This window comes from Hippocampus guttulatus, chromosome 5 (assembly GCF_054856545.1).
Source record: "Hippocampus guttulatus isolate MCC_2025c chromosome 5, RoL_Hgut_1.0, whole genome shotgun sequence".
Classification (NCBI taxonomy): Eukaryota; Metazoa; Chordata; class Actinopteri; order Syngnathiformes; family Syngnathidae; genus Hippocampus; species Hippocampus guttulatus.
This window is the reverse complement of record NC_141265.1, coordinates 5,650,476-5,676,106: the sequence shown is the minus strand read 5'-3', so window position 1 is coordinate 5,676,106 and position 25,631 is coordinate 5,650,476. Positions and strand designations below refer to the sequence as shown.

Genomic DNA, 25,631 nt, shown 5'->3' with positions numbered 1-25,631 from the left:
AGGGAATATGGAAGCTTGTGCAGAGATGGGAAAAGTGTGTGACAGTGCTGGGAGACTACGTTGGGGAAAAAAAACTACCTACCTGTCTTAGAAGTCCTTCGACCGAAAAATTCACCTTTTTTTATTGAATGACCCTCATAGCTTTGTCATTGTATTTGAACAACAACAAAAATACACATTATCAGTATGAATTTTATTCCCCCCCCCCCCCCCCCCCCCTAGATTTCAGTTTTCAAAGCCAAGCTGGTGATTTTTAGGATGGCACAAATTTGTCACGAATCATTTTTGGAGCCGACAACATCAATCACTTCTCTTAAAATAAAACCCATTCATCGGAAAAATCAAATTTTTCCGCATCGGTTGTATCTTTGTTGTTTATGCTGCTTGGCTTGTGTCCCTCCATGTTGCTGCTGCATTTTTCCTTAGTGTGTTCTCAATCCGGTTATGAGAAACAAGAAAAACAGGTTCTGGATCTGTATCCTCCCCACCGCCTGTTCGTCACCACTCTGTCACCTGAGCCAGACTCTTTATTTCTGCTCGGATTGACCAGAGGCTCTCGTAATTCTTGCTCGTATTTTGTTTGCTCATCTTTTCATTTGTACTGATTTCTGGAAAATGACCATTAAAAATTTCCAAATTGAATACGACTCCATCAATAGCCAAAACATCTTCACCAACGGAGATACCATCAATGGAAGGATCGTCGTGGAAGTCTCGAAAGAAACGTCAATTCAATCGCTAACCTTTATAGGAAAAGGAAGTGCAAAGGTTTGCTGGCACGAATATTACGGGCAACATAGCAGTGGCTACTACTGGTCCGATGAGAAATATTATGAAATCAAGCAACGTATCTTGCGAGCCGGTAATGCATGCTTTATTCATTATTTTAGTCCAAAATGTTGGTCACGATCTTTTATTAGGATAAAGCACAAATTACCGGACATATCTCATTCCTCCAGGTACTGATTTTATTCCCAAAGGAAGACATGTGTTCCCATTTTCCTTCAAGGTTCCTAACAGGTAATCGATGCCATACTGTACTATGGTTATTTTCATGTCTGTTGTTTACTTGGCTCGTTTTCTTTCAAGCCAGTTAAAATTAGGTATAATTGTACTTGGCAGGAAAATGCCGTCCTCCTTCAAGTCGTCCGTCGGTAAAATTGTTCATAAGCTTAAAGCGGAGCTTAAACAATCAATGAAGTTGACAAAAACAGCAAAGGCCCACTTCACATTTGTCTCCAAAGCAGACATGACCATACCAGGACTTATGGTGAGAGGTTTGCAACAGTAATTGATCCCAGTTTGAACTTTTGAAAGGACTTGTATGTAGTCCGTCATTGATTCAAGAAATGGATCTGTTCTTTCTTTCAGGAACCTCAGCATGATTGCACGGATAAAAAAATCACCGTCTTTGGTTCTGGGATCATTGCAATGGATGTTCACACACAAAGGATGGGATACCACCCAGGTAAACATACATACATAACGTATTTTCCGCACTAAAATGCGCACCTAAAAGCCTGCCATTTTCTTAAAAGCTCACAGCGCACCTTAAAATCCGATGTGCCTTGTGTATGGTCATTATGGTAACATTTCGACCCCAAAATGGCTCCTTGCTCAAGACATGCTGACAACGCAGAGTTCAAACTTAAGTCGATCGGTTACGCAGTTGAACACGGAAATAGAGCAGCGGCAAGAGAGTTCAACGTTAACGAGTCAATGTTATAACTTGCTGCTGGTTACGTGAACTGTGACGCTGCTTTATTGAATACATTTTACTGACATCTGATCGTTCTGTTGGTTTTTCCTTGCGTGTAGCTCCATCTAGTGGATTCATTGTAGATTGCGTCTTATAATGCGGTGTGCCACAATGTATGAAAAAAATAAGTTGACAACTGTCATCCGTGTACTTGCTCACTGGTGCAATGACACACGTGATTTTTGTCTTCCCATGCAGGTGAGGATCTCCAAGTCAAAGTTGAAATTCATAACCTATCATCCCGTGACGTGAAGCTCAAATTTGTATTGTACGAAAAGCAGAGTTTCTTTGCTCAAGGAAACAGGAACGTTTGCACACAGAACGTCCTCAAGGAGACACTTGAGAGTATTGCTCCCCATAGTAAACAGAGAGTGAAGAAGGTGATCACAATCCCCAGAAGTTTGCCTCCTTCCATTTTGAACTCCTCCATCATCCAGCTGGAATACAGACTGAAGGTAGGCTGAAGGTTCTGTTGCACTTTGATCAAGGTTAATCCATTTGATACAATAACTGGTTATGGTAATAATACCACAAACACAACAAAAGAATAACATAAAGCTTTAAAATGATGTCAGAAACTAACATATTACCATTTTCGCAGATCTTTCTGGGTGTCAAATATGCAATAAACCCAGAAATCAAACTTCCAATAGTTGTCCTACCTGCCTTTGAAGTTCCTGCAGGAAAACAACCTCCGGGTCCTGCTGCTGCCTATAGATTTGAGCAATTTGGGAGATCACGCAAACAGAGCTGGAGCAAAGCATCTCAGTCTTCGGATCTCCCTCCACCATACGGAGCACACGCTGAGTATCCCACCTTGAGTGATTATAAATATCAAAGGTGACCAATTGCTGAAAGAAATTATCACCCGTTTCTTCCCACATTCCAAAAACATGCATGGCGGGTTAATGGAACACTCTAATAAGCTGTCCACTGTAGTAAGCACTGTCCCTGAAACTCACGCCCGCGACCCTCGTGAGGATAAGCGGTTCAGATAATGGATGGGTGGATGGAATTACGCATCCATCGATGAGGTGTGTATGCATTGGTAACGGCACAGTGTCCTTATGTAAGTGGCTTTTAGTATTGCAATATTCAAATATTGAAAAAAATAATTTGTACTACACACAGACACACACACACATAAGTCCAATGCATTTCTTCATCAATACATGTAGATAATGTGTCAAAATGGTACTTTTATTTTGATAAACAATACAGGATCCAATTAATTTTTGGATCAAACTGATGTCTTACTGACTGCTTCATCAACATCAAGTATTAACTTTGAGGACATAGCCTAGGGCAGGGGTTTTTGAAAAAGTTCTAGGGAGCCACTGGGGGGCGCTAAAGAGCCGCATGCGCCTCGAGAGCCGTGTGTTGCTGACCCCCGGCCTAGGGGCTAGGGCAAGTGAGGATAACGTTGCATATATCTTTTTTGTATCTGTGAAAAAAATCATCTGTTGCATTTATAAAAATCAAACAAACAATTGTATTTTATTTTTTGTAACAACTTTTGAACACTTTAAAAAATATGCTTGTTTGAAGTTTATTTTCAAATAAAACAGTCAATGTCTGTTTGAGTCCTTACAAAAGAGCCACCTGCAGTGAACAACATGTCATCTGTTTCTTTCCTCTGTCGTGATTTCATCTCGTGTACTCTCAGTGGCGTGCAAAAGTGTGTCAGTGTGCTTGTGGTCGGACTAGATTGGAAGAGGCTCTGAGGAAAAGTGTTGCTGCATCTGTTAGCTAGCTAAAGTGTCTCTTTCATGGTTACCAAATGTTACAATGAATGACCGTATTTTGACTTGCGTGCTTCATATGACTGACTTTGGAGGAGAAATCGGAATGTAAATGGTCCAATGGTGTGTTAGCGTTTTTCTGGGGAGCACACTTGGATGAGGTACCGGTGCTTCTGTGTAGTTGCATATATAAACATCTTCAACTTATCTTTGCACTTTGGGGTTAACACTTTGCCTTGTAAAAATACAATAAATGTCCACATAATTTCTATTTTAATTCTCTGAAAGTCCATTGTCATTAAATCAGTCATGGCAATTTCCATTTCAGCCGAGCCACTGTGTAACTGATGCTATATGCTAAACGACACGTGCAAATTACTTTGTGAGCTCAACAGAACCAAAAATAAATCAATAAAAAATTATCCTGAGTAGCTTCATACTGACAAACGTATGGAATTACTTGATGGGGGGGCAGTATCTAGAACTACAGTATAATTTTATCTGTGGTTTTATTGTTCTTAATTTGATTGTAAAGTGTCCTTGAGTGCTTTGAAAGGGAATGTATAAATGGATGGAATGTATATTATTATTATTATTATTATTACACTATTTCTTTTCAACATAACCAAAAGCTATTTTTACAGGTCAATGTGTGCATCCCATAAGCCTGTTTTTTTGTTTTTGTTTTTTTGACGAAGGTAGTTAGTGTATGATATACAAGCTATGCCTTTGTTAACAAAATAAATCTTTGAGTCGGCATTAGCCACTGAGCGGACATAATAATAATAATAATAATAATAAATTAGTGTTATTGTTTTTTTAATAATCATGATAAACATTCTCAAATACATGGGAGAGACAGGACGTGCAGAAGCGAGCAAGCAGGCAGCCTGTGCTGAGTTTGTACAATCTCTCGCAAAAGAAGCTAAAAGAGCACTGTGCACCTCTGTCATCTATTGGTCAAATGACTGAACTGCAATTGGCAAATGCCCGTCTCTCTTCACATTTCAATCATGATAGTCGTGTTATGCAGTTTAATTTTCCATAGTCATAGTGATGTCTTTAGTATTTGTGGATTTCATATTCAGTTTTGCCGATCGCAGAATAAACACTGATGAACCCTGATGTGAGGCTGCGTGTGAGAGCACACAAGTTCACGTTAGTAATCTCTCCGAAGACACCTAACTAGCTTCTGTTGATACTTTGACTTCATAAGACTATTTAGCTCTCAAACATTGGAGAATAAATGCAAACTAAAAGCACTTTTTACAGTAAATGAACAGGTGGTTGTTCAGAGTGAGCGGCATAAGGTTTATTAATCAATAAATGGTGTCCAGCAGAAGGCCACGGTAAGAGAAGGATTTTGTGTCTCAGGAACCTCAGCATGATTACACCCAATAAAAGTCAAATCCTTTGGCTCTGGAATAGTAGGGATTAAGTTATGCATATATGGGAGTGCCACCTTGTTAGTTTTTTGTTGTTTTCCAGGGGGGCAGACAAGAAAAACAGGTTTTGTCTAGATCTGACCACCTAAAAAAAAAAAGTGAATTGTGAAAAACCAAATAATTTTTCTTTTCTTTTTTTTGACTACTGTACTTGAATTAATTGCCCCTTGAGGTGATCCATATGCTTCAATGAGTTTTAGAGTAGAAGAAACATGACTTGCTTAGCTTAAACAACACCCTTGCCATTATGTGTTCTTATTCTGATTGTGACAGACAAGAAGAACAGGTTTTCTATGCCTTACGGCCGCACCGTCACCCGTTCTTAGTAATAGTCGGCTCAACCGTACAGTCTGTTTCTGCTTAGATTACCAGAGACTTCTGTCATCTGTACTTGTATTCCTTTTATTTTCATTTATTTTTCTTTTGTAATGTTATAATCCTATATACTATATTCCTGGAAAATGACAATCAGAAATTTCTCAATTGAATATGACGCCATCAACAGCCAAAACATCTTCACAAACGGAGACACAATCAATGGAAGGATCGTCGTGGAGGTCTCAAAAGAAACGCCAATCCAATCGCTAACCTTCATCGGAAAAGGGAGCGCAAAGGTTCGATGGGTTGAACATCACGGGAAACACAATCGTTACTACTGGTCTGATGAGAAATATTATGACATCAAACAACATATCTTGAGAGCGGGTAATGTATCACTTTATCCATTATTTTAGGAGACAATGTTCGTGATGAGCCTTGTAATGAATGCACACGTTATATATATGCTTCACTCCTCCAGGTACTGAATTCATTGCCCAAGGAAGGCATGTGCTCCCCTTTTCCTTCAAAGTCCCTAACGGGTAAAATAATGTGGTTAGTCCTCTGATTATTATTCTTTAGCTTGTATGCTTTCAGGCCAACTAATTTACATGTAATTGTACTGCAGTAAAATGCCATCGTCATTCAAGGCCTCGACTGGTAGAATCGTTCATAAACTTAAAGCGGAGCTGAAACAATCAATGAAGTTGACAAAAACAGCAAAGGCCCACTTCACATTTGTATCCAAAGCAGATATGGATATAGTTGGACTTATGGTGAGAAATTTGGAACAAATTCATTGCAGTTTAAAACTGGTGTGGTTGTGCATGTTGAAGAAATGGATCTTGTTGTTTCTTTCAGGAACCTCAACATGAGTGCACTGATAAAAAACTCGCAGTGTTTGGTTCTGGAACCATTGCAATGGATGTTTACACCAAGAAAATGGGATACCAACCAGGTAAGCATCTATTTTTAATACTGTATACAGATGATATTTTTTACAACACTATAGGTGAAACTTGGGGCGCAACAGTCATGCTTATAATTCCAATAAACAATTGTCTACATCTAACAAAGTAAGGCAGAGACATTCGTCCCGTTCTACCTACCGCATTTGTGTCAAATTGTACACTGGAAATGAACTACCGTATTTTCTGCACCATTAAGCGCTTTGGATTATAAGGCACACCTTCAATGAATGGCCTATTTTAAAACTGTTTTCATATGTAGGGCGCACTGCATTATGAGGCGCATGGAATCTAAGCTACAACAGTGGCTGCGCCTATGCTGCGCATCCACTAGATGGTACTACGCTAAAGGGAATACAATAGAATAGAATACTGCTTTATTGATATAGAGCCTTCACAACCGCTGCAGCAGTAACATTGAGAACTGGTCACAAACACGGACATGAAACATACAAATACAAATGGCATTTCAACACAATAAATGAAAGACAAAAGTTATGAAGACAATTGATTCAACAAAAAGGCACACATTAGAAGTCTTGCTTGTCTCCTTCTTCCTTCTTGTAGTCAGTACTTAACTATGCTTTTGGTATTATCTTCCTTTCATAATGGCCACACAGAGCTCAGAAAGTAGTTGTCTGTTTTAGTGTGAGTTGGCGAAAGCACATGTCCTGCTAATAATCACCATTAGATGGCATTGGAACACGAACAGGGAAACAACTCACTGAGGAATAAAGAGAGTTACAGTCTATTTATATTACTCGCATCGGATTATAGGGCGCACTGTTGGCTTTTGAGAGAATTATATGCTTTCCTTTGAGCCTTATAGTGCGCCAATACAGTGAAACTCCTCTACAACGAAACCTACATGGGCGAAAATACCCCCCTAGTGTGAAAAAATCTTCATGCGTTAAAACCATTCCCCCTTTTCTGCTCCCCCTACAACGAAAAATCCCCCTGTTGTATTATACAAAATATTTTTCTCTGCCCTTGCCTCCCAACGAGATTCACTACACGGAAAACAAGCCTTCCGTTAAAGTCTAATCCAACCTCAGCCTACAGCGACTCCTACTATTTAGCTCAGAAACGGCAACAGCAAACACCACAGTGGCTTACACATGCACAGTAGTACAGGAAGTATTTGTTATTGTTAGTTTCAGACACAGCACGGACGTTGCATTGCTAAAATGGCTATAAAAACGGACCTTTGGAGACCAAGGTGTGAAGAAAAGAAAAGCTTTAATGCTTGAAGAGAGGATAAAAGTAATAAAAATGAAAGCTGGAGGAAGCAAAGTAAAAGTCATTATGCAAGAAATTGATGTAAGTGAATGCTGATCGTAAATTTTGCAATTTCTTTCCCATTTTTTTTTCTTTCTACGCTGGCTATATAAAGTGTCAAATATTGTATGTGTATGCTCATACTTATGCACTATTGGAATAAAAATAAAGAGTACATATGTACGTTGACAGTTGCAATCCATTTACTTCCCCACTGATGCAACTACACATGTGATTTTGTGTTCCCTGCAGGTGAAACTCTGCAAGTCAAAGTTGAAATTCATAACCATTCATCCCGTGACTTAAAGCCCAAATTTGAATTGTACGAAAAGCAAAGTTTCTTTGCTCAAGGTCACAGAAGAGTTCACACACAGGTTATTGTGAAGGATAAACTTGAGAGTACTAATGCCCGTAGCAAAGAGATAATGGAGAAGATGATCACACTCCCCAGGAATGTGCCTCCCTCCATTCTGAACTCCTCCATCATCAAGCTGGAATACAGGCTGAAGGTAAGCCAAAAATTCTATCGCACCTTTTGAGGTTCATTCCATTTGATACAGTCACTGCTAATGAAAAGAGTGGCAGAGAAACAAACAAAAAAAAAGTAGCATGAGGACTAAAACCGATTTCAGAAACTAACAAACACTTTTCACAGATCTATCTGGATGTCAAATATGCAACAGACCCTGAAATCAAACTTCCAATCGTTGTCCTACCTGCCTTTGAGACTCCAGCAAGAAATCAACATCCAGGTGCTGCTGCCTATGGATTTGAGGATTTCGGGGGTTTAAACCAACAGAGCTGGAACCAAGCACCCCAACCTTCGGATCTCCCTCCACCATATGGAGCACACACTGTGTATCCCCCCTTGAGTAATTCTGACAAATATGGAAGTGTTCATTAAATCACAGAAAGAAATAATATCCTGTAGAGAGATGGAAATAAAGCAAACATCTCAAATAAAATGGAAAAAAACCCGCATAAATGTTTTTGTTGTTGTTCAAAAATTGCCATCAAACTAATTCCAGGTGATTTATAATGCTATATCTGTATTAAGTTTTGATTTATTTTTATTTTTTACATTTTTACTTCATGATTGTAAGTTGCTACCTCCGCCAGGTCATTATATTTCTACATTTGGCTTTGCGTGTTTTAAACTCTTTTCGGAAATACACTACATGACAGAATGACTGATCCATCAATGGTGCACGTGAAGTCAGCAGTTCTTATGTAAGATCCTTTTACTGTCGCGGGATCCGAACACTCAATAAATCCAATCCATTTCTTCATCAGGAAATTCAAAGGAGCACACGGCTCAAAAATGAATTTTCCAGCATTCGATTAGTCAATTAAGAATAAAAGTGCAAATACCAATGGCATCTGATTCCGAAAAAAAGCTTTAAGACGATGAATGGGTGGATGGATAATGACATAACCTGTACGCTGCCGTATTGGACATTGTTCACATAATATGGGGGCATTCTGTTCATTTGGACTTGTTTCCTGCTCTATTATGCTCTAAAATTGCAGGATGGCGTTGCCAAGTGTTGCCATAATTCTCACGAAAATTTATGTGGCTTTTGTGTGGATGTTTAGGCATGTGTTAAGCATACTCTGAAAGTTTCAGAACAAACTTTGTTTTTATTCTATTTACGTCATAAGAATGAGTTTCCACCGCCTACGGCCCAAAGACAGCTGGCCGGCGATTCTTGTGAGGATAAGCGCATCGGAAATTTTTTGAAGTTTTTTGCATGATGTGGCCATGGTGATTTTATTGGGAGACAAATTTCAGGACAAGTTGCAAAAGTGGGAGGAGACTACTTGATTGACTTGACACATCAGCCAGACACTGACGGAAGGAGGCAAGTATTGTAATATGGGTTGGTTTGTCACATTCTGTTGTCACCTCGTGGCCAAAAATGGTGACCGATTGTCACCAAAATTCTCATGCACATTCCTACTCAACTTCAACCTGCGAAAATAGAAAAGTGATCTGCGCAGTATTTGTTATTTTATTGACATTGAATGTGAGCTCCTATGAGGTACAACCACTGTTGCGTCCACAAAACCAAAAGTATACTTTTTTTTCCCCCCACAAAAGTTAGGGCTTTGAAACAACAACATTGAAACAGCCAGGAACAACCCACCCGTAGCGCAGTATTTCCCAAACAAAGCCAAATTTTAAAGCTCATTGCATCCACTCGCCAGCACTGATTTCTAATTTGACAAAGTTGGTTGGTGTACGATCGAAAGCCAAGCCTCTGTTTACTTTGCAACTTGACTGGGAGCAATTTAACCATAGACAGGGCATGCCTATTGTTATGCTAAAATTATCAGTCAACCAGGCATCGCAATCCAAAGTAACTATCAAATCACATTGGAATGATGCGCACGCAAAAAAATGACATCGCCCATGCAAACACACCCCACGCTAACAGGAACAAGATTTAACCAGCTTTGAACCATAAAGATTGTCATTAAGACAGCGCACCGCTGCTGTGCACGTACTTGACCCAACTACCGTGTTCTTGCAGGATTATCGTTTATTTTTTCTATGTTTTGAAAATGACCATCAAAACATTTTTAATTGAACATGATGAAGTAGATGGGAAAACTCATTTTACAAATGGAGATACAATCCAAGGAAGAGTCATTGTGGAAACTTTGAAGGATGCTGAAATCAAATCACTAACATTAATTGTGGAAGGATACGAAAAATTTCACCTGACAGATGTTTTCTTAACAAGATATGGATCTCGTACAAATTCCTTCCCATCTGTGGAGCATTTCTATAAGGTGAAACAAGATCTCTTGAAAACAGGTAAATAGTCTGTTAACATTTTACCTACGGCAGTAACTATGGGGTAATTAAACAATGGACTAACTCATATTTTTGACTTTGGTAAAAACATTTTTCAGGGCCCCAAACACTTGGCGAAGGAAGACACACGTTTCCTTTTTCCTTCAAGATTCCTGACAAGTATTTGGCACCATTGTCACAGATCTTCATATTTTTCCCTTTCAGCTCCAATCCAATGTTGTTGTTGTTGTTTTTTTTTTAATGTATTGAGTGTTTTTTTTTTTGTTTGTTTGCTTTTTTTTACAGAGAAATGACATCTTCCTCAAATTGGGCTCGCCATAAGTTAAAAGCAAAGCTCAAACAACCTAAGAAGAGGGACAAAAAGGTTAAAACCAAATTCCTATTTGAGCAAAAGGAAGACACGGATGACTCTCAACACATGGTGACACTTTTCACTTTGTTTGTATACATCAATAAATAGCAGAAAACCAACGTTTTTGAAAAAAAAGCTAATTTGTGTTTCAGGAACCTCAACATGTTTGCATAGAGCATAATTTCAAACACTTTGGCTCTGGAACAGTAACAATGAATGTTTACACTGAACAAATAACCTACAAAGCAGGTAATGTTATTTTAAGCACTGTACACACAAAAACATGCACCCATAAAAAATTTGAACAAATGAATTCGCACTGGAACAGATAATTGAAGAATCCAGTGCACTTCTGTTGTTTGACCCATGACATCATACACACTTTCTCATCCCACAGATGAAACTCTGAATATCAAAGTCGAAATCAACAACCAGTCAACTGTTTCAGTGAGACCCACATTCACAATCTACAGGAAGCAAACGATACTGCTTCCGGGTCAGAGGATAATCACAACTTCGAAGGTACTTCAAAATCTATACAAGGCTGACGTCATTGCTGCAGACAGCCGAGTTACTACTACCAAGAAGATCCCCTTGGAAAAACTACTTGGTCCCATCTTCGGTGTAGCCAAGAATGAGTATCGACTCAAGGTAAACCACTACACTGCCACTATTTTCACCGAGGGACACATCAGCATAATAGTTGTCCTCAAAAGGCCAGATGCAACTCTAAGAACATGTAAATGTAACAATCTAACGATTAAATAACTCTGCACGTATTACTTACTCATGTTACAAATATTAGATACTGTATGCATTTGCATATACAGTCAAACCTCGGTTTTCAAATGTCTCTGTTCTCGACCAAAAATTCGAGTTTTTTATGCCTCGGATTTCGACCGAAAATCGATTCTTGACCAAACTGAGCGCACTTGAATGCGCCACTTGACTCGTCCCGCTTTCCTTACACGATGAAGTGACGCTTCCCTGAGTAGCGTTCTATTGTGAGCAGACGTCTTCAATAAAGTTTTTTTTTTTTTTTTAAGAGTGTGTTTTTGGTTTTTGAACAAATCTGTTTTCGAACAGCCTTCTGGAACAGATTATGGTCGAAAACCGAAGTATGACTGTCCATGGAAAAAAAGTTTGCTTGTTGCTTTGTGATTATTACATGAATCCTTTTAATTTGTGAGGTTAAGAAGCTGACATTACTCCACCAATCAATGTTCTAACTATCCAAGACTCATCAGATACTGGGTCTGACATTAACCTAAATTTGTTGCAAACTTTTTTTCCCCACTGTTGAATGGGGTAGAACAGGGACGGACTGGAACCAAAATTTGTCTGGGGAATATTGTTCGATGGCCGGGGAAATGGGGAGGGTCATACAGCGGGCATTACACTCCAAAAGCAAGTTGGCGACAAGGCACAGAGGGGCAGCCGTCACCCGGTTTGACCAGCCCAGAAATTAGACCAGCCATTGGGGAAAATCAACCCATTTTCCCGAAATTCCTGATGGCGAGCATGTGGAGGGGTTTTTTTTTTTTTTCCTCTTGGCTATTTTGCTGGACTACCGCAGGTAGAACAGGGCACTTGCACCGTTGTGGGAGGGAACACAGCTAACTCTCAGCCTGGGGAAGCGGATCCCCTTATTCTTTTTAAATTCAGTGCAGAGAGAGTCACGCGGTCTTTATGGCATGTAGATGCAAAAGCTCAGCGCACGCAAAGTACATTTAAAAGAACTGAATGATCTCCACTTGCGGATGATGTCAAATTGGCCGCTGTGGCTGAACATTTGGAGATGGTAGATCAGTGTCTAACAAGCCACTCCCCCAACACCACCACCACCCATAGTTGTGTCGCGTGGTCAGGCGGGTGCTGTTAAAAAAATCTGTTTGAAATGATCATGATTATAATTCCTTCAATCAATTGATTTCTATAATGATTTGGAGGGATTGTACCACTCTGTTGGCATATTTATGAAAGAAATACGATGCTACAACTCACTCGCTTAAAACCCAGAAATGTATTTTCAGCTTGCGTGGCGAAGCTTGTCAAGAAGTGACATCAGCACACTGATTTGTTCTGCTCTACGGTGTCCATGTGTGACATGGGAAGTCACCAACTTAGAAAGATGCGCTTTGGAACCAAAACATGCTATCATTTGATTTCACGTGACTTGGTACTTTGCTGTACCGACCCAAATTGATCGGTACTAAAAATAAATAAATAAAATAAAAATAAAAAAAGGACCAACTTAAGTCCTCGTCCCTCCTCCTGCCTCACCCATCCGTCCCTTGTCTGCAAATCCACATTGCTGTGCTCTCATCCTCATTGGGCAATATCCCAATCCCTTCAGGACCCAACGCTATATCACTGCACCTTTGTCAATTTGGCATAAACGCAGAAGAAAATGTTTAAGAAATATATTCCAAATATTTTAATATACACGACTATATGTTGTTTGATGTGATCGCTGATTTTTTTTTTTTTGTCTTTATTGCAGGTCTGTTTGAAACCGACTCGTAAGTTCGCAGAACAGAGAATACTTGTCTTCCGTGACCATTCTCTGCTTGTCACACAACCATTTGCACAACTGGCGTTAATGAATAATGGATTGTACCATCATCCTGTGTATTTCTAAGTCATGGGTCTGTCCTCTGTGGTTTTGAAAAATGGTGGTGTTCTTTTTTTCTTTTTTTTTGTTTGTGGTGTTACAAAATTTGCCCAAATTAACCATCGCAGACATTCTTCACCAGCATCACGGCACTGCACAGCGGCTGCAGAAAGGAAGGCTCGTCAAAAGATAGTCGAGGCTGTTCACGAGATTGTGGGGAACAGCCTCCCCACAAACACAGACCGGATCTTCTCACTGATAGACCGAGTCAAATGATATCATCATATCCTCAAATTTTTATCATCTAAATGTAGAAGTACATATAGTTTTTTGTTTACGCATCAAATTTGTAAATGTCTTTTTCTCATTTTAATTTCTTCTTTTCATTCACTGAAGCATCCAGGAAAGCAGGATCTGGGACAGAGCAATAGATTTAATCATAAGGGAGTTAAAACATTGCTGGGAAACCCAAAGTACGCTTAAAGGTTGTTTCATTTTGAATGACGATGTGCGCACTGTGACACAACAATGTTTACACGGTGTTGCTTTTCACCAGAACTTTTTGAGGTTTTAATGAATCATATTTAGCTAGTGATGGTAAACTGAAGCATCATGAGCAATGAGGCTTTCCATCCAGCTGGTTTGCTCCTGGGCCGAAGCATCATGAGGCTTCATTTGTTCTATTGCGCCATCATGTGGAAAATAAAAGTCACGACAGACAGAGTGATTAAAATGATACCTTGGATTTGATGTGAATGAATGTGCGTGTGTTACTTGCAAGAATGATTGCCTTATTTTAGACATTGACATGTAACCAAGGAACAAGACACACCTTTCATTCATTTTTATTGAGGAAAACTAGCATTTCCAATGTTTTTGACTTCAAACGGTTTTTTTTTCCGATAGGTTTTTGCTAGTTTGTAAAGGTTTGGGTAGTTTTTGCAGCTCCCAGCTATGCTCTTTTTTTCATTGCATGTTAAAATGGCTTACCTGGTCGTGGTTCTATTTGAGTTGTCTCCTTATTTTCATAATGTCTCAACATAGATCAAGTGTTTTCTTGGTACCCCAAAAAAAAGTTTACACTTCTCCTTTTGAAATATCAGCAAGTTGAAGAAAGACCTTAAAACTAGGGATACATTGTGTTGTCACAATAATTTACAATATATATATTCACACTGCTTATTATAATTTGTACCTTTTTAGGAGAGATCTGCTCAAAATGATCCCAGACTGGGGATATTCTCTTTCTTTTGCGTTGTGGATGGTGGGGTGCGCCCATTGCAAAACGAATTGAATTGAGGTTTGAAGATGCGAGTTCGGTGTGTCAGTGTCATCTATCAGCTCATTGTCGTCTCGGTGCGCCGTTTTATTTCGAAACACCCGCGACACTATGTGTTGGCAATGACGTGGGAAGCCCGTCTCGCGAGGCTTCGGGCGCGGCCACAAGCGTAATCAACACATGCCTCGATGCGCGCTCCGTAGATTTCTTTTCCGGTTTACTCGGCACACGCATCAGCGCCTTGGCACATCGCTATATTTAGCTGATTATTCCAACCTATGATACAACCAGAAAAGAGTCAACCATATTATTCATAAAAGATATGACGATAATTATGATTATTGTTGTTGTTTTACTGTAATTATTGTTGGACGTGATTATAGTCAAGTGAATTTTGAACACTTGTGTTGTGGTTAAACTTTACTAACATAACAATTTGAATAAAGAATGATCTGTTTCCATTGTATAATGCGTAGTTAGGGTTTTTTTGGGGGGGGGTTGTTTTCTTCCAAATTTACAACGCCAAAAGGATTCTGTTTGGTTTTGTAAATTCATGTTTTGAGTGCAGTCATTATTGGTCAAGGTGAAGTGAAATCTCAGTTGAAATAATGACAAGAAGAAGACATACTGTGCTTTCATTTGCATCATATAAATCCTTAGATTTAAAAAAAAGAAAGAAAAGGAATCATATTGATTCCATCTACAGATGAGAAATGGAAGTTACGTCCACCCCTCCATCTATTTTCCTCCAGGTGCAGGTTGTTGAGAGAGCAGTTTTTACATGGATGCCCAGACTTCGCTGTCTCGAACCACCGCCTGTCCTTTCAATGGCTCAAAACGGAGACATTTCCTCGAGTAACTCAACTAAGCAAACTGACAATCCAAAAAAAGGTTGATTTAGGGAGAGCAACATCAAGTGGTGTGTTGCGGTACTGCCACTGAAATTCATCAACCCACAAGGACCTGTCACTGTGGACTTTTCAGTCTATTTCTGAGACCTTGGCCGTGGCACCCACGGATTCTCCATCGTGAGGCTTTGGACAGTTTACCGGTACCTAGAAAATCGGGCCTAAAACTCCTGCCCGCAATCGTGTTTGTGTTTTGGCCACTGCCAACGCTGCACGCTCAAAAGGAGACAAATGATGCAAAAAAAAAAAAAAATCTATAATTTAAAACAGCTCACGGTTGCCATCATAACATACGTTGTCTGAAACGTGTTTTTTTTTCAATCAAAAATACCTCAAGGTCTAGAATTAAATCTTTACAGTGCATTCAAGTAAGTGCTGTTTATCAGAAGTTAACTCTGTTTTCTATAGCAGTAACCTGCGAAGTCAATTAAGAAAAAAAAACAGGTCTGCCTTGCCTTGGGCAAAACCACAACTGCCACATTTAAGCATTTAAAGTAAGTGCAAAGAGAAAGTCCATATTTTTAGACACACGCATGCACTTGTCAAGTAGTGTCGCGGTGTGACTTATGAGACCTCCAAACACTCCCCCCAAAAATAAATAAATAAATAACCTAACTCCAAGTAGACCACTTAGCCGAGCATTATTGGAACATTATTAGCAGAAGCTAATGCCGGTAAACAAAATGTTATGCAGATGTACTGTATGTTTGCGTTAACACTGCAGCTCCACTTACCATTTGGTTTTGACATGCTCGAGCTTTGTCATTCAACAATTTGTATCGAATGAGAACATGCCATACTGGCCACATTTCTCATGATCATGCATCGTATCTCGGGCCGTGCTTTCTCCCCATACACAAATTTGCATTCTCATTGCCTTTAAGAATATTCCCAGCAATTAAAGGTGATAATGAAAAGTTGCAGGCTAGCTTAATGCAGAACTTCTTTTTTTTTTTTTACTTTTTGTTTTCTTTCAAAACTCAATGTAATCCACTGTACATGCAAACAAAGGATTTTTTTTTTTCAGATGTAAGCCATATCGCATTCTGATAATTACATTGTTCATTCTCTGACTATTTTAACTTGTACTTTTAAATAATTCATGGAAAGTTTCGGTTTTGAACGAAGTTCATGGAAATGTACCAGAGAATTCTGGGACTTAAAAAAAAAAAAGGCCATTCATGTGCGTTGCTATTTTTAAACACACAACGTCAATTAATGAGAGTTTACATGCGAGGTCCCTAGACTTCACATGGAAAATTTTAACACCGCCCTTCACAAAATTTTCCACTGTAGATCCAGTCTAAAAACACATCGGCATTTGACAATGGATTACATTCCACGGCAAGTTGTTAAACAGGTTTTCTTTTATGAAGTTGCATGCCACAGACTCGTTTTGCTTCACAAATGAAGAGACCATCAATGCAAAGTGAACTGTCGAGCAAATTGTCCTGAAAAACTATTCCTACAAGGAGATATTTTCGATGACCAAAGAAGATTTTTTTTGTCCAAGGTAATGCATATTGATCTCCATTCTAAAATGTAAAAGTTTTTCAAATACTCTTCTTTCTTCAGTCACTTTAGCATGTGATTTTGAGGGCGCACTGATATGCGTAACTTGTTAGTCATATTTTCTCAGATCCAGATTTCAAACATCCAATGAATATAGAAGGAATCGTTGAACAAGATGTCCTGTTCCATCCAAACGAAGACATGGATATAGCTCCAATTATGGTGACATTTTCTTATATTTTTGCTCATAACAAATGAAGATCACAAAATTGTCTTGGTATGAGAGCAATTGTTTCAAAGAAGAATTTGTTTTGCAGGAACCCCAGCATACTTGGATCAAGACATTTGTCAAATGCCTTGGCTCTGGAACAGTAACATTTGTTGTTTCCACTGAATCGAAGGGCTACAATCCGGGTAATGTTTGCACATTCAGTACATCAGGGGTGCCCAAAAAAAGATTTGTGTGTCTGTAGATTTTTGGTTGAGTTCATTTTCGGGGCCATTACCGCTGTTACTCATCGTGGTGGCCATGCGTACAAATGCGTGCGTTTGCATGGTTGTGCATCCGCATGCTTGCGTGCGCGTGCGCGTGTGCGTGTGTGTGTGTGTGTGTGTGTGTGCGCGTGTGTGTGTGTGTGTTTGATCGGGTCAATCACGGGAGGTTGGTTGCTTTAAAAGTCGACTTTCGGTCAAAAAAGGTTAGGTACCCCTGCAGTACATGTATAATGTATGTGTGTGTGTGTGCGTGTGTGTGTTTGTGAGTGATGATAGAGCAAAAGATAGTAATTAATCACACAATTTTCCTGAAATAATTGCGATTAATTTTTCTATTTCTACTACAGGGATGGGCACCTTAAATGATGGAGGGGCCCAGAATTTTGCATAAGTGCTACTCGGGGGGCCACATTGGATGACCCTATTTTCATCCTAATGTTTGAGCAAAAAATTCAAATTGGAACAAAGTATGTGCAAAATACACGCTCTTAATATGTTTCATTTTTCATATTTCTCAATGCATATAACGTCGCCACTCTTCTACAACAAAGGGTTTGCAGCAAACATTTTTTTTACCCTGTGGAAAGGGCTCTCTTGCATAAAAATGACCATTCAAGGATGACACAAAATTGCTGAACAAGAAAACATCATTAAGTGCAAGAAGTCATTTGTACATTTTTTCAAAAAATTCAATTCACTAAAAAAAAAAAAAAAAAAGATTTTTGAGGGACTGTGTTAGACCTGAACGTCATTCCAAATCCGCACAAAGGCCTACTAGCATTGTTGTATAGGGCAGCATCGGACCCAATGCAAGTGCAATTCAGCCATGTCGGCCATCTAGTGGTGAATGGTGATATTACAACTTGAAATCATGCAGTTGAACACCCCAATTTGTACTGTCTTGGGACTGTAATGGCCCGCAAATAGCAAAAATTAGTCTGATGAACAAAACCATAAAAAATCTGACTTTAGCTATCCACCCACGAGCACCATTCTACAGTTGCTTTGATATGCGAGATTATGGTCACCATCCACAGGGTCGTCGAAAGGCGTTCATCGGTATCCCTCTGGCAGTTCTCTGTGGGGGATGCTTCCGGAGAATGGCATACCAAGCCCCCTGGAATGCTCTCTCCGGATTGGGGGTGGCATCTTACCCCAAGTGACGCTAGCTAGCTAGCCAGAAAGACAGACAGACACACAGACAGATTGGTAGATAGATAGACGTCTTGATAGATGGCTAGATAGATGGCTAGATAGATAGATAGATAGATAGATAGACAGATGGCTAATAGATAAATAGATGGCTAGCTAGATAGCTAGATAGATATAAAGATATGTGTCTGTAGATAGATAGATAGATAGATAGATAGATGGCTAGCTAGAGAGATGGCTAGCTAGAGAGATAGATGGATATGTGTATGTAGATAGATGACAAAATGGCTAGATTGATGGATAATGTGTATGTAGATAGATAGATAGATAGATATGTGTATGTAGATAGATAGATGACAAAATGGCTAGATTGATGGATAATGTGTATGTAGATAGATAGATAGATAGATATGTGTATGTAGATAGATCGATGGCAAAATGGCTAGATAGATGGATAATGTGTATGTAGATAGATAGATAGATGGCTAGCTAGAGAGAGAGAGAGAGAGATATGTGTATGTAGATAGATAGATGACAAAATGGCTAGATAGGTGGATAATGTGTATGTTGATAGATAGATACATAGATATCTCACAAAGAGTTAACAGCTAAGTGTGCAATTTTTTTTTTGTGCCACTGGTTAACAGCTATAACCTTCTTTATCTGAAAAGATATACAGCAGGACAGTCTCACGGAAAATGAGGCCTTCCAATACCTCGTCTACATCTTGGAGCATAGGTACAAAATACAGAATGTATTTTGAGTATTTTAAAACTTGTTTACAGCAATACTAATTAGAGGTGGGGGTTTTTTGTTTGTTTTGTTTTTGTTTCTGGGTTGTTGTTGTTTTTATTTTTGTAAGCAGTTGTGAAAAGGTTGATCGTTTCTTCAAAAATATTGCACTGCACCTTATGCCTCATTTTTGCAAAGTTTGAGCCAGGCGTTGTTCAATTGCAACATTTAAAAAAAAGAGACATTCTATGGCGGATAAATAAACAAACTCATCGTACTGCATAGCATAAGTTCTTTGCATCATGCTTTCAAATCAAATTGAATTGCACTGCATTGTGTTTAGCAGAGGAATCCTATTGCAATGATAACTGTGGCTAAAGTATCTAGTTTTATATCTATATACTGTATATATACAGTATAAACACATATAGATACTGTATATATACAATATATGTTTTCTTTGTTCATTACATGATACTGAAGTCTGCTGAAATTGCATGTACAGTATGGTTTTATGAGGAGTTTTACCCATTAAATGCAAAAATCCATCATTCTTAGTGTCTACTGTAATTTTGATTTTTGAGCATCACACATTGTTCTTCTTCAATGAAGTTGCACTCATTCTGGACTCATAAACAAATCATTCTCTCATCCTCTAGGTGAAGGAATCCAAGTCGCTGTGGACATCATCAACCAGTCACCTTGTTCAGTCACACTCAAGTACATATTGTACAGGAAGCAAAGTCGGATTTCCCCGGGTAGGAGGATAACTGGAGTGTTTCCGATTGTGAAGAAAAAAGCCAAGCCTCTTCGCGCTCACAGCAAAGGGACTGTAACGGATGTGATCACCATCCCAAGAGGGATACCTCCCACCATCTCGATGGGTTCACCCGTCGAACTTCAGTACATATTGAAGGTAAGCCAGACCAGGCAATGTACACGTATCAGAATACGCGTTTTTTTATTGTTAAAAAAAAAAAACCATCATTGGGCTCAAATCCCAACTGGTCGATTAAAGATTGGTGTATGCCCAACAAGCGCGGGAACTTACTCAGACCATGGTTTGTGGACAACACCATCTTCCAATAACCGTTCTCCTCCCAGCTTCTCCCATTCAGCGCTTCAAAAAGTCAATTGGAAATTTATGCTTGTTTGAAACCTTTCATCAAATATCAAAGGAAAAGTAATTGAAAATGTATATTTGCCTTTTTCGGGGGGTACACAGCACTACAGACTTTTTGTTTGTGTAATGACCCAATCTTACCATCTTTGATGGAGCTGGACATTTTGTATGAAAAAAAAATATCTTATTTTCTGTGTATTTTCTCCAGATCTGTTTGGGTGTGACTGGCTCAAGCTCCACTTACCTGAGCATGCCAATAGTTGTACTACCCACCAGTCTGCATTCCGCCAAACAACATCAAAAGTTGATGAAGACTTTAACTTTGGGAGATACTCTATATCCAAACCCACACCAGCAAATATGGAGTGCCGGAAACCCACCACGAAAACCCCGATCTATGGACACCCCTATGAACTACTGAGCTAATATAAGCTATTGCTCTATATTGCTTATCTTGGACATGGAATCCATATCATGTAAACAGATTTCATCTAAGCATGGTTTATATAAGTCCTTTTAAAGTTGCTCATAGGTGGCAATCGTTTGTAATTGATTCAACGAAGTGGATGTACAGTACAAGCAAACAAATTGCAACAAAATGGCTGTATGTAGATATGTACAGTGTACAGTTGTGTATTCATATTTATGTGTGTATATGTTTTATATTATATTTAGTATGATATATTTATTGTTTTTTAAAAATTTGTAATGAATTATGTTAATAACCCCCCCCCCCCAAGACATATCATTGGTTTTAGGCAGTTAACCGTATACACACACAACTCATAAACTCACAACTCATCATCGACAGTGCCCCCGATCATATTGTTCAGGGCCAGTGGAGAAGAATGGTACATACAGCTGAATAATGTGTTGCGCACACTGAAATAAATGGAATTCCGACTTCAGTCTTAATTTGCATTGTATTTCATCGGAATTAGCCGAATTGAGGCTGCCGCTCGGGTTACCTGTGTGAATATGACACCTCCGGGCTTGATCACGTGACCACTTGTGACACAGATACAAGTCCAGTTTTTTAGAGAGATCGGCCGCTTGACAGGATTGCATCAGCTCTGCCTCCGTCCACTCCTCATCACCGAGAAGAGGGGTGAGAAATGTGACCTGATCATGTCGATAAAGCTTTTCTCTGTGGAATACGATAAAGTGAATGAAAGAGGAACTTTCTCTCCCGGAGATGTCCTCTCTGGAAGAGTGACTGTGGTGGCCAGCAAGGAAACCAAAGTGAAGTGTTTGATGGTCAGCGCGAAAGGAAAGGCTGAGGTCAAATGGTTTGATCGAGATGGACAGATGACAGTGCTCCACCGAGATGAGGAGAAATATTTCTATTTGGAACACATTATTCTTCAGGATAAAAATAGAGGAGATGGTTTGTATTTTTTTCTTTCCAAACATGTAGTATAGGCCATTGCATGCTACTTACATAACATGGCCATAAATTATTCACACAATGGCCAAATGTTTATTTTTTCCCCCTTAGGGAGTGGGGGGGTGGGGGGGCTTATCAGGAAAATGTAAAGTTCATTGCAATGCTCTAGAAGAGAGTTGACAAGTTCCTCCAAACATGCACGATTGCTGATTGTGCCAAATCCTTTTCGACTTTCGCTTTCTTTCCTACAAGGATCTGAAATCGTTCATCAAGGGAGAAATGGGTATCCTTTTACCTTTGAGATTCCAAACATGTGAGTACTCTTCGTCTCCACTTATGTGGACAAAGGTCTTGGGACGCACCTCTTAAATCAGAATTTGGATGATCGGGGCTTGGATTTGATTTATTAGTACTTTGTGAATCTTACGTCCTCATTTTGACAAAAACAAAAGTCAGTGACTCTTTATTAGCGAAACAATACACAGAGAATGGCTGATCTGTTGCCAATGCAGAGGTTCGGGGTAAGTAGACCAATAGTTTATTAACATTTGGTTTGTAAACTGTAATACTGTTTTAATGGCATACAATATATTATGGGATTTGTGTGAATTCACCACTTGTGTCTTCAAGAAATCTTGTCAAATATAATTTAAATTTATGTAGCCATCACAATCCTGGGGGGACTGACTTGTCTGGCCAGGTGTTCCAAAACTTATGTCCCTATATTTCCTCACCAAATAAAGACCCTACCACTCATGATAATTTCTTTGCAGAGAAATGCCTTCGTCGTATGATGGAAGATGGGGCAGAATCGCATACGGTTTACAAGCTCAATTGACTCTGTCAATCTGGAGCGTCCACAAAAGCAAAATTGAGTTCCCATTTCTGACCAAGTCTGAGTTTCCCTTTGCCTCCAAATCAGAAATGTTGATCATCGGACTTCAAGTATGCAATTGATTGAATGAATCCACAGAATATTCCTGTCAGAGAATTTGTTTTCTGACTTTGTATCATCGTTGCTATAGGAACGGCAATGCGCAACCAAAATTTCATTTCATGGCTCTGGAAAGGTTACTTTGAGGGTTACTTCGGAGAAAATGGGGCTGATGCAAGGTGAACGCATTTCAGCGGCCGTGCCTAATGAATGTTGAATGTGACTACTGTATGACTTACATGACGTACATTTGTCACTCCTCATAGGTGAAACGATGCAAGTGTGGGTTGAAGTCATCAACAGCTCAAATCGCACCGTAACACCCAAATTCTTCCTTTGTGAGAAACAAATGTTTGTTGCTCAGTCCGAGGCTATTGTGCACACAAATGACATCCCCTTCGGTACGGGAGAATCTGTTTCAGCTCGCAGCAGTCGCACCATAAGCAATGTTCTACGTATCCCACCGCAGCTCTCCCCCACCTTCTTCAACTGCTCCATGATCAAGCTCGAATATACACTCAAGGTAATCGTGGCTGAACTTAGTTTAGATGTGTCCGGGTTTTTTTTGTTCCTGTTTTTTTTGTTGTTGTTGTTATGTTGTATTTGTGGAAATCTGTCCCAGCACCCAGACCTCATTTGCATTCCAAAGTGCACCAAACTGTTTGCTCTCACTGATTTGATTTGAGTGAGTTTTATTTGCAAGAATGAGCTAATAAGTGCTCATTCTAAATGTTATATTTGGTTGCAGGTCACGCTTGGTGAGCCACTGGCAAGAGATCCAGACATCAAACTTCCTCTGGTCATTCTACTGGCTTCTTCCCAACCATATAATCAAAAACCAAAAATCGTCCATGGGATCGATTTTGCCACTTAATTCAAATTCCGCAAATGCAATGTGAAGCAGAATATCGCATCTGGGCTATTGGAGCTGCACAGAACACTGCTGTAAAGAAACGTGACTTCCGCTTTAAAATCTATATTGTGATGCCGGTCCTGTATCTCTGCGATTGGCTGGCAACCAGTTCGGCAAAACAGCTGGGATAGGCTCAACACCCCCCACCCCCTCCCAGTCAGCAAAGGCATCTGGCCCGGATTCACTGGCATAATGCATGTGGGCCGAACACGGCCCAGGAGTGGCAAAGGAGACACTGGCTTGACTCTGGCTAACCAGATGAGGGCCAGTTGTGGAGTGAAGTATTTGGGCCAGAAATCAATTTACAACTCCGGCCCGTATATGGCCAGCCAGTATTGAGCCACCCTTAAATGCAGTTTCAGATTTATTTTTTCAACACACAGCCTTGTTTTACAATTGCACGCCGATGCGGAATTCCATTCATCTCACACACACACACATACGCGCGCGCGCGAGGTTAAATCAGGCCCGCAGGATAATTTAAAAATGAAAAAAATGCATAAAAGACACAGAATGAATATTTTTAATAAGGTGCAATTCTTTGAGTATCCGCGAGGGGACACTGTTTTGACCAGAGAAGAAGACAACAGCCTCAGTCCGTCACTGAGACAGACCATGAAGGCAGACGCTATCAATAGCACTCTCACATTTACACATTTAATAGCACTCTCCTTAGTTTGTAAGGTGTAGGCAGGGATTACATTTCGATTTTATATGCACATGTAAATGGTTTAAAACTTCCTTTCTTTATAAATCTTGTTTAATCATAAAGTGCATTACTATATTTTTAAATACCAATTACTTGTTAAAGTTGGACAATCAATGGGATCAGTTGCAATGCATATATGTGAATGATAAAAGTAAAATGCACATTTGTTGAAAGAAATGTAAGGTGCTTCATGAAATGCTTTGTAAAAGATACGTTCATTAAATTTCACCATTTTCAAAATGTTCTTGTGCTTCTTGATACCAAAACAAAGGAAAGACATATTATTTTGGTTGTTTATAGCAAAGTATGGTATCATTTTAATGGTCCGGCCCACTTGACATCTACCGAGGCCGTATGTGGCCGACCATGTGAAATGAGTTTGACACCAGTGATGTATAGTTAGGCGTTTTTAGCCGAAAAAAACAACCATGTACAGAAAGGCGTTTTTAGCCGGAAAAAACGACCATGTATAGGAAAGCATTTTTGGACCAAATTTTTAGCCGAAAAAAACTACCATGTATAGTAAGGCGTTTTTAGCCGGAAAAAAAAACGACCATATATATAGTAAGGCGTTTTTAGCCGAACCCCCCCCCCCCCCCCGACCATGTATAGTAAGGTGGTTTTAGCCGAAACAAAAAAACAACCACGTATAGTAAGACATTTTTAGCCGAAAAAACCGACCATGTATTGTAAGGTGTTTTTAGACGAAAAAAATGACCATGTATAGTAAGGCGTTTTTCAACGAAAAAAAACGACCATTTATAGTAAGGTGTTTTGAGCCGAAAAAAAGGACCATGTATATAGTAAGGCGTTTTTAGCCGAACAAAAACGACCACGTGTAGTAAGGTATTTTTAGCCGAAAAAAACGACCATGTAGAGTAAGGTGTTTTTAGCCGAAAAAACTACCATGTATAGTAAGGCGTTTTTAGATGAAAAAAACGACCATCTATAGTAAGGCGTTTTTCGACGAAAAAAACGACCATCTATAGTAAGGCGTTTTTCGACGAAAAAAACGACCATCTATAGTAAGGCGTTTTTGGACAAAATTTTTAGCCGAAAAAAACGAGCATGTATAGTAAGGCATTTTTGGACGAAAAAAACGACCATGTATAAAAAGGCATTTTTGGACAAAATTTTTAGCCGAAAAAAACGACCACGTGTAGTAAGGCCTTTTTACCCGAAAAAAACGA

At 39.4% G+C, this 25,631-nt stretch overlaps 3 protein-coding genes across 3 annotated transcripts; all 3 read left to right on the top strand.

Annotated features, from left to right (window-relative positions):
- Positions 1-518: 518 nt before the first annotated feature.
- LOC147204728 (uncharacterized) lies at positions 519-21,406 on the top strand. The gene is made up of 12 exons (XM_086110834.1): positions 519-862; positions 960-1,020; positions 1,123-1,270; positions 1,372-1,468; positions 1,958-2,214; positions 2,361-2,599; positions 9,997-10,331; positions 10,430-10,490; positions 10,617-10,752; positions 10,836-10,932; positions 20,035-20,291; positions 20,707-21,406. Exons 1-12 carry the CDS (start codon positions 616-618, stop codon positions 20,917-20,919), a joined length of 2,148 nt encoding a protein of 715 aa, XP_085966960.1. The 5' UTR covers positions 519-615; the 3' UTR covers positions 20,920-21,406.
- LOC147204729 (arrestin domain-containing protein 3-like) lies at positions 5,247-8,700 on the top strand. The gene is made up of 6 exons (XM_086110557.1): positions 5,247-5,651; positions 5,746-5,806; positions 5,893-6,040; positions 6,126-6,222; positions 7,763-8,019; positions 8,166-8,700. The coding sequence occupies exons 1-6, from the start codon at positions 5,408-5,410 to the stop codon at positions 8,412-8,414; spliced, it is 1,056 nt and encodes a 351-aa protein (XP_085966683.1). The 5' UTR covers positions 5,247-5,407; the 3' UTR covers positions 8,415-8,700.
- Positions 21,097-24,587, top strand: LOC147204727 (arrestin domain-containing protein 3-like). The gene is made up of 7 exons (XM_086110833.1): positions 21,097-21,102; positions 21,519-21,885; positions 22,138-22,198; positions 22,659-22,830; positions 22,911-22,998; positions 23,086-23,342; positions 23,568-24,587. Exons 1-7 carry the CDS (start codon positions 21,097-21,099, stop codon positions 23,691-23,693), a joined length of 1,077 nt encoding a protein of 358 aa, XP_085966959.1. The 3' UTR covers positions 23,694-24,587.
- Positions 24,588-25,631: the final 1,044 nt, after the last annotated feature.

Excerpts from the sequence above, each read along its gene's own strand:
- LOC147204728 (XM_086110834.1), top strand. The coding sequence starts at position 616 with ATGACCATTAAAAATTTCCAAATTGAATACGACTCCATCAATAGCCAA. Across the intron at positions 10,491-10,616 it reads TCCTTCAAGATTCCTGACAA|AGAAATGACATCTTCCTCAA; the intron begins GTATTTGGCACC and ends TTTTTTTTACAG. Across the intron at positions 20,292-20,706 it reads AACTTCAGTACATATTGAAG|ATCTGTTTGGGTGTGACTGG; the intron begins GTAAGCCAGACC and ends TATTTTCTCCAG.
- LOC147204729 (XM_086110557.1), top strand. The coding sequence starts at position 5,408 with ATGACAATCAGAAATTTCTCAATTGAATATGACGCCATCAACAGCCAA. Across the intron at positions 6,041-6,125 it reads TGGATATAGTTGGACTTATG|GAACCTCAACATGAGTGCAC; the intron begins GTGAGAAATTTG and ends TGTTTCTTTCAG. Across the intron at positions 8,020-8,165 it reads AGCTGGAATACAGGCTGAAG|ATCTATCTGGATGTCAAATA; the intron begins GTAAGCCAAAAA and ends CACTTTTCACAG.
- LOC147204727 (XM_086110833.1), top strand. Across the intron at positions 22,831-22,910 it reads TGTTGATCATCGGACTTCAA|GAACGGCAATGCGCAACCAA; the intron begins GTATGCAATTGA and ends TCGTTGCTATAG. Across the intron at positions 22,999-23,085 it reads GAAAATGGGGCTGATGCAAG|GTGAAACGATGCAAGTGTGG; the intron begins GTGAACGCATTT and ends CACTCCTCATAG.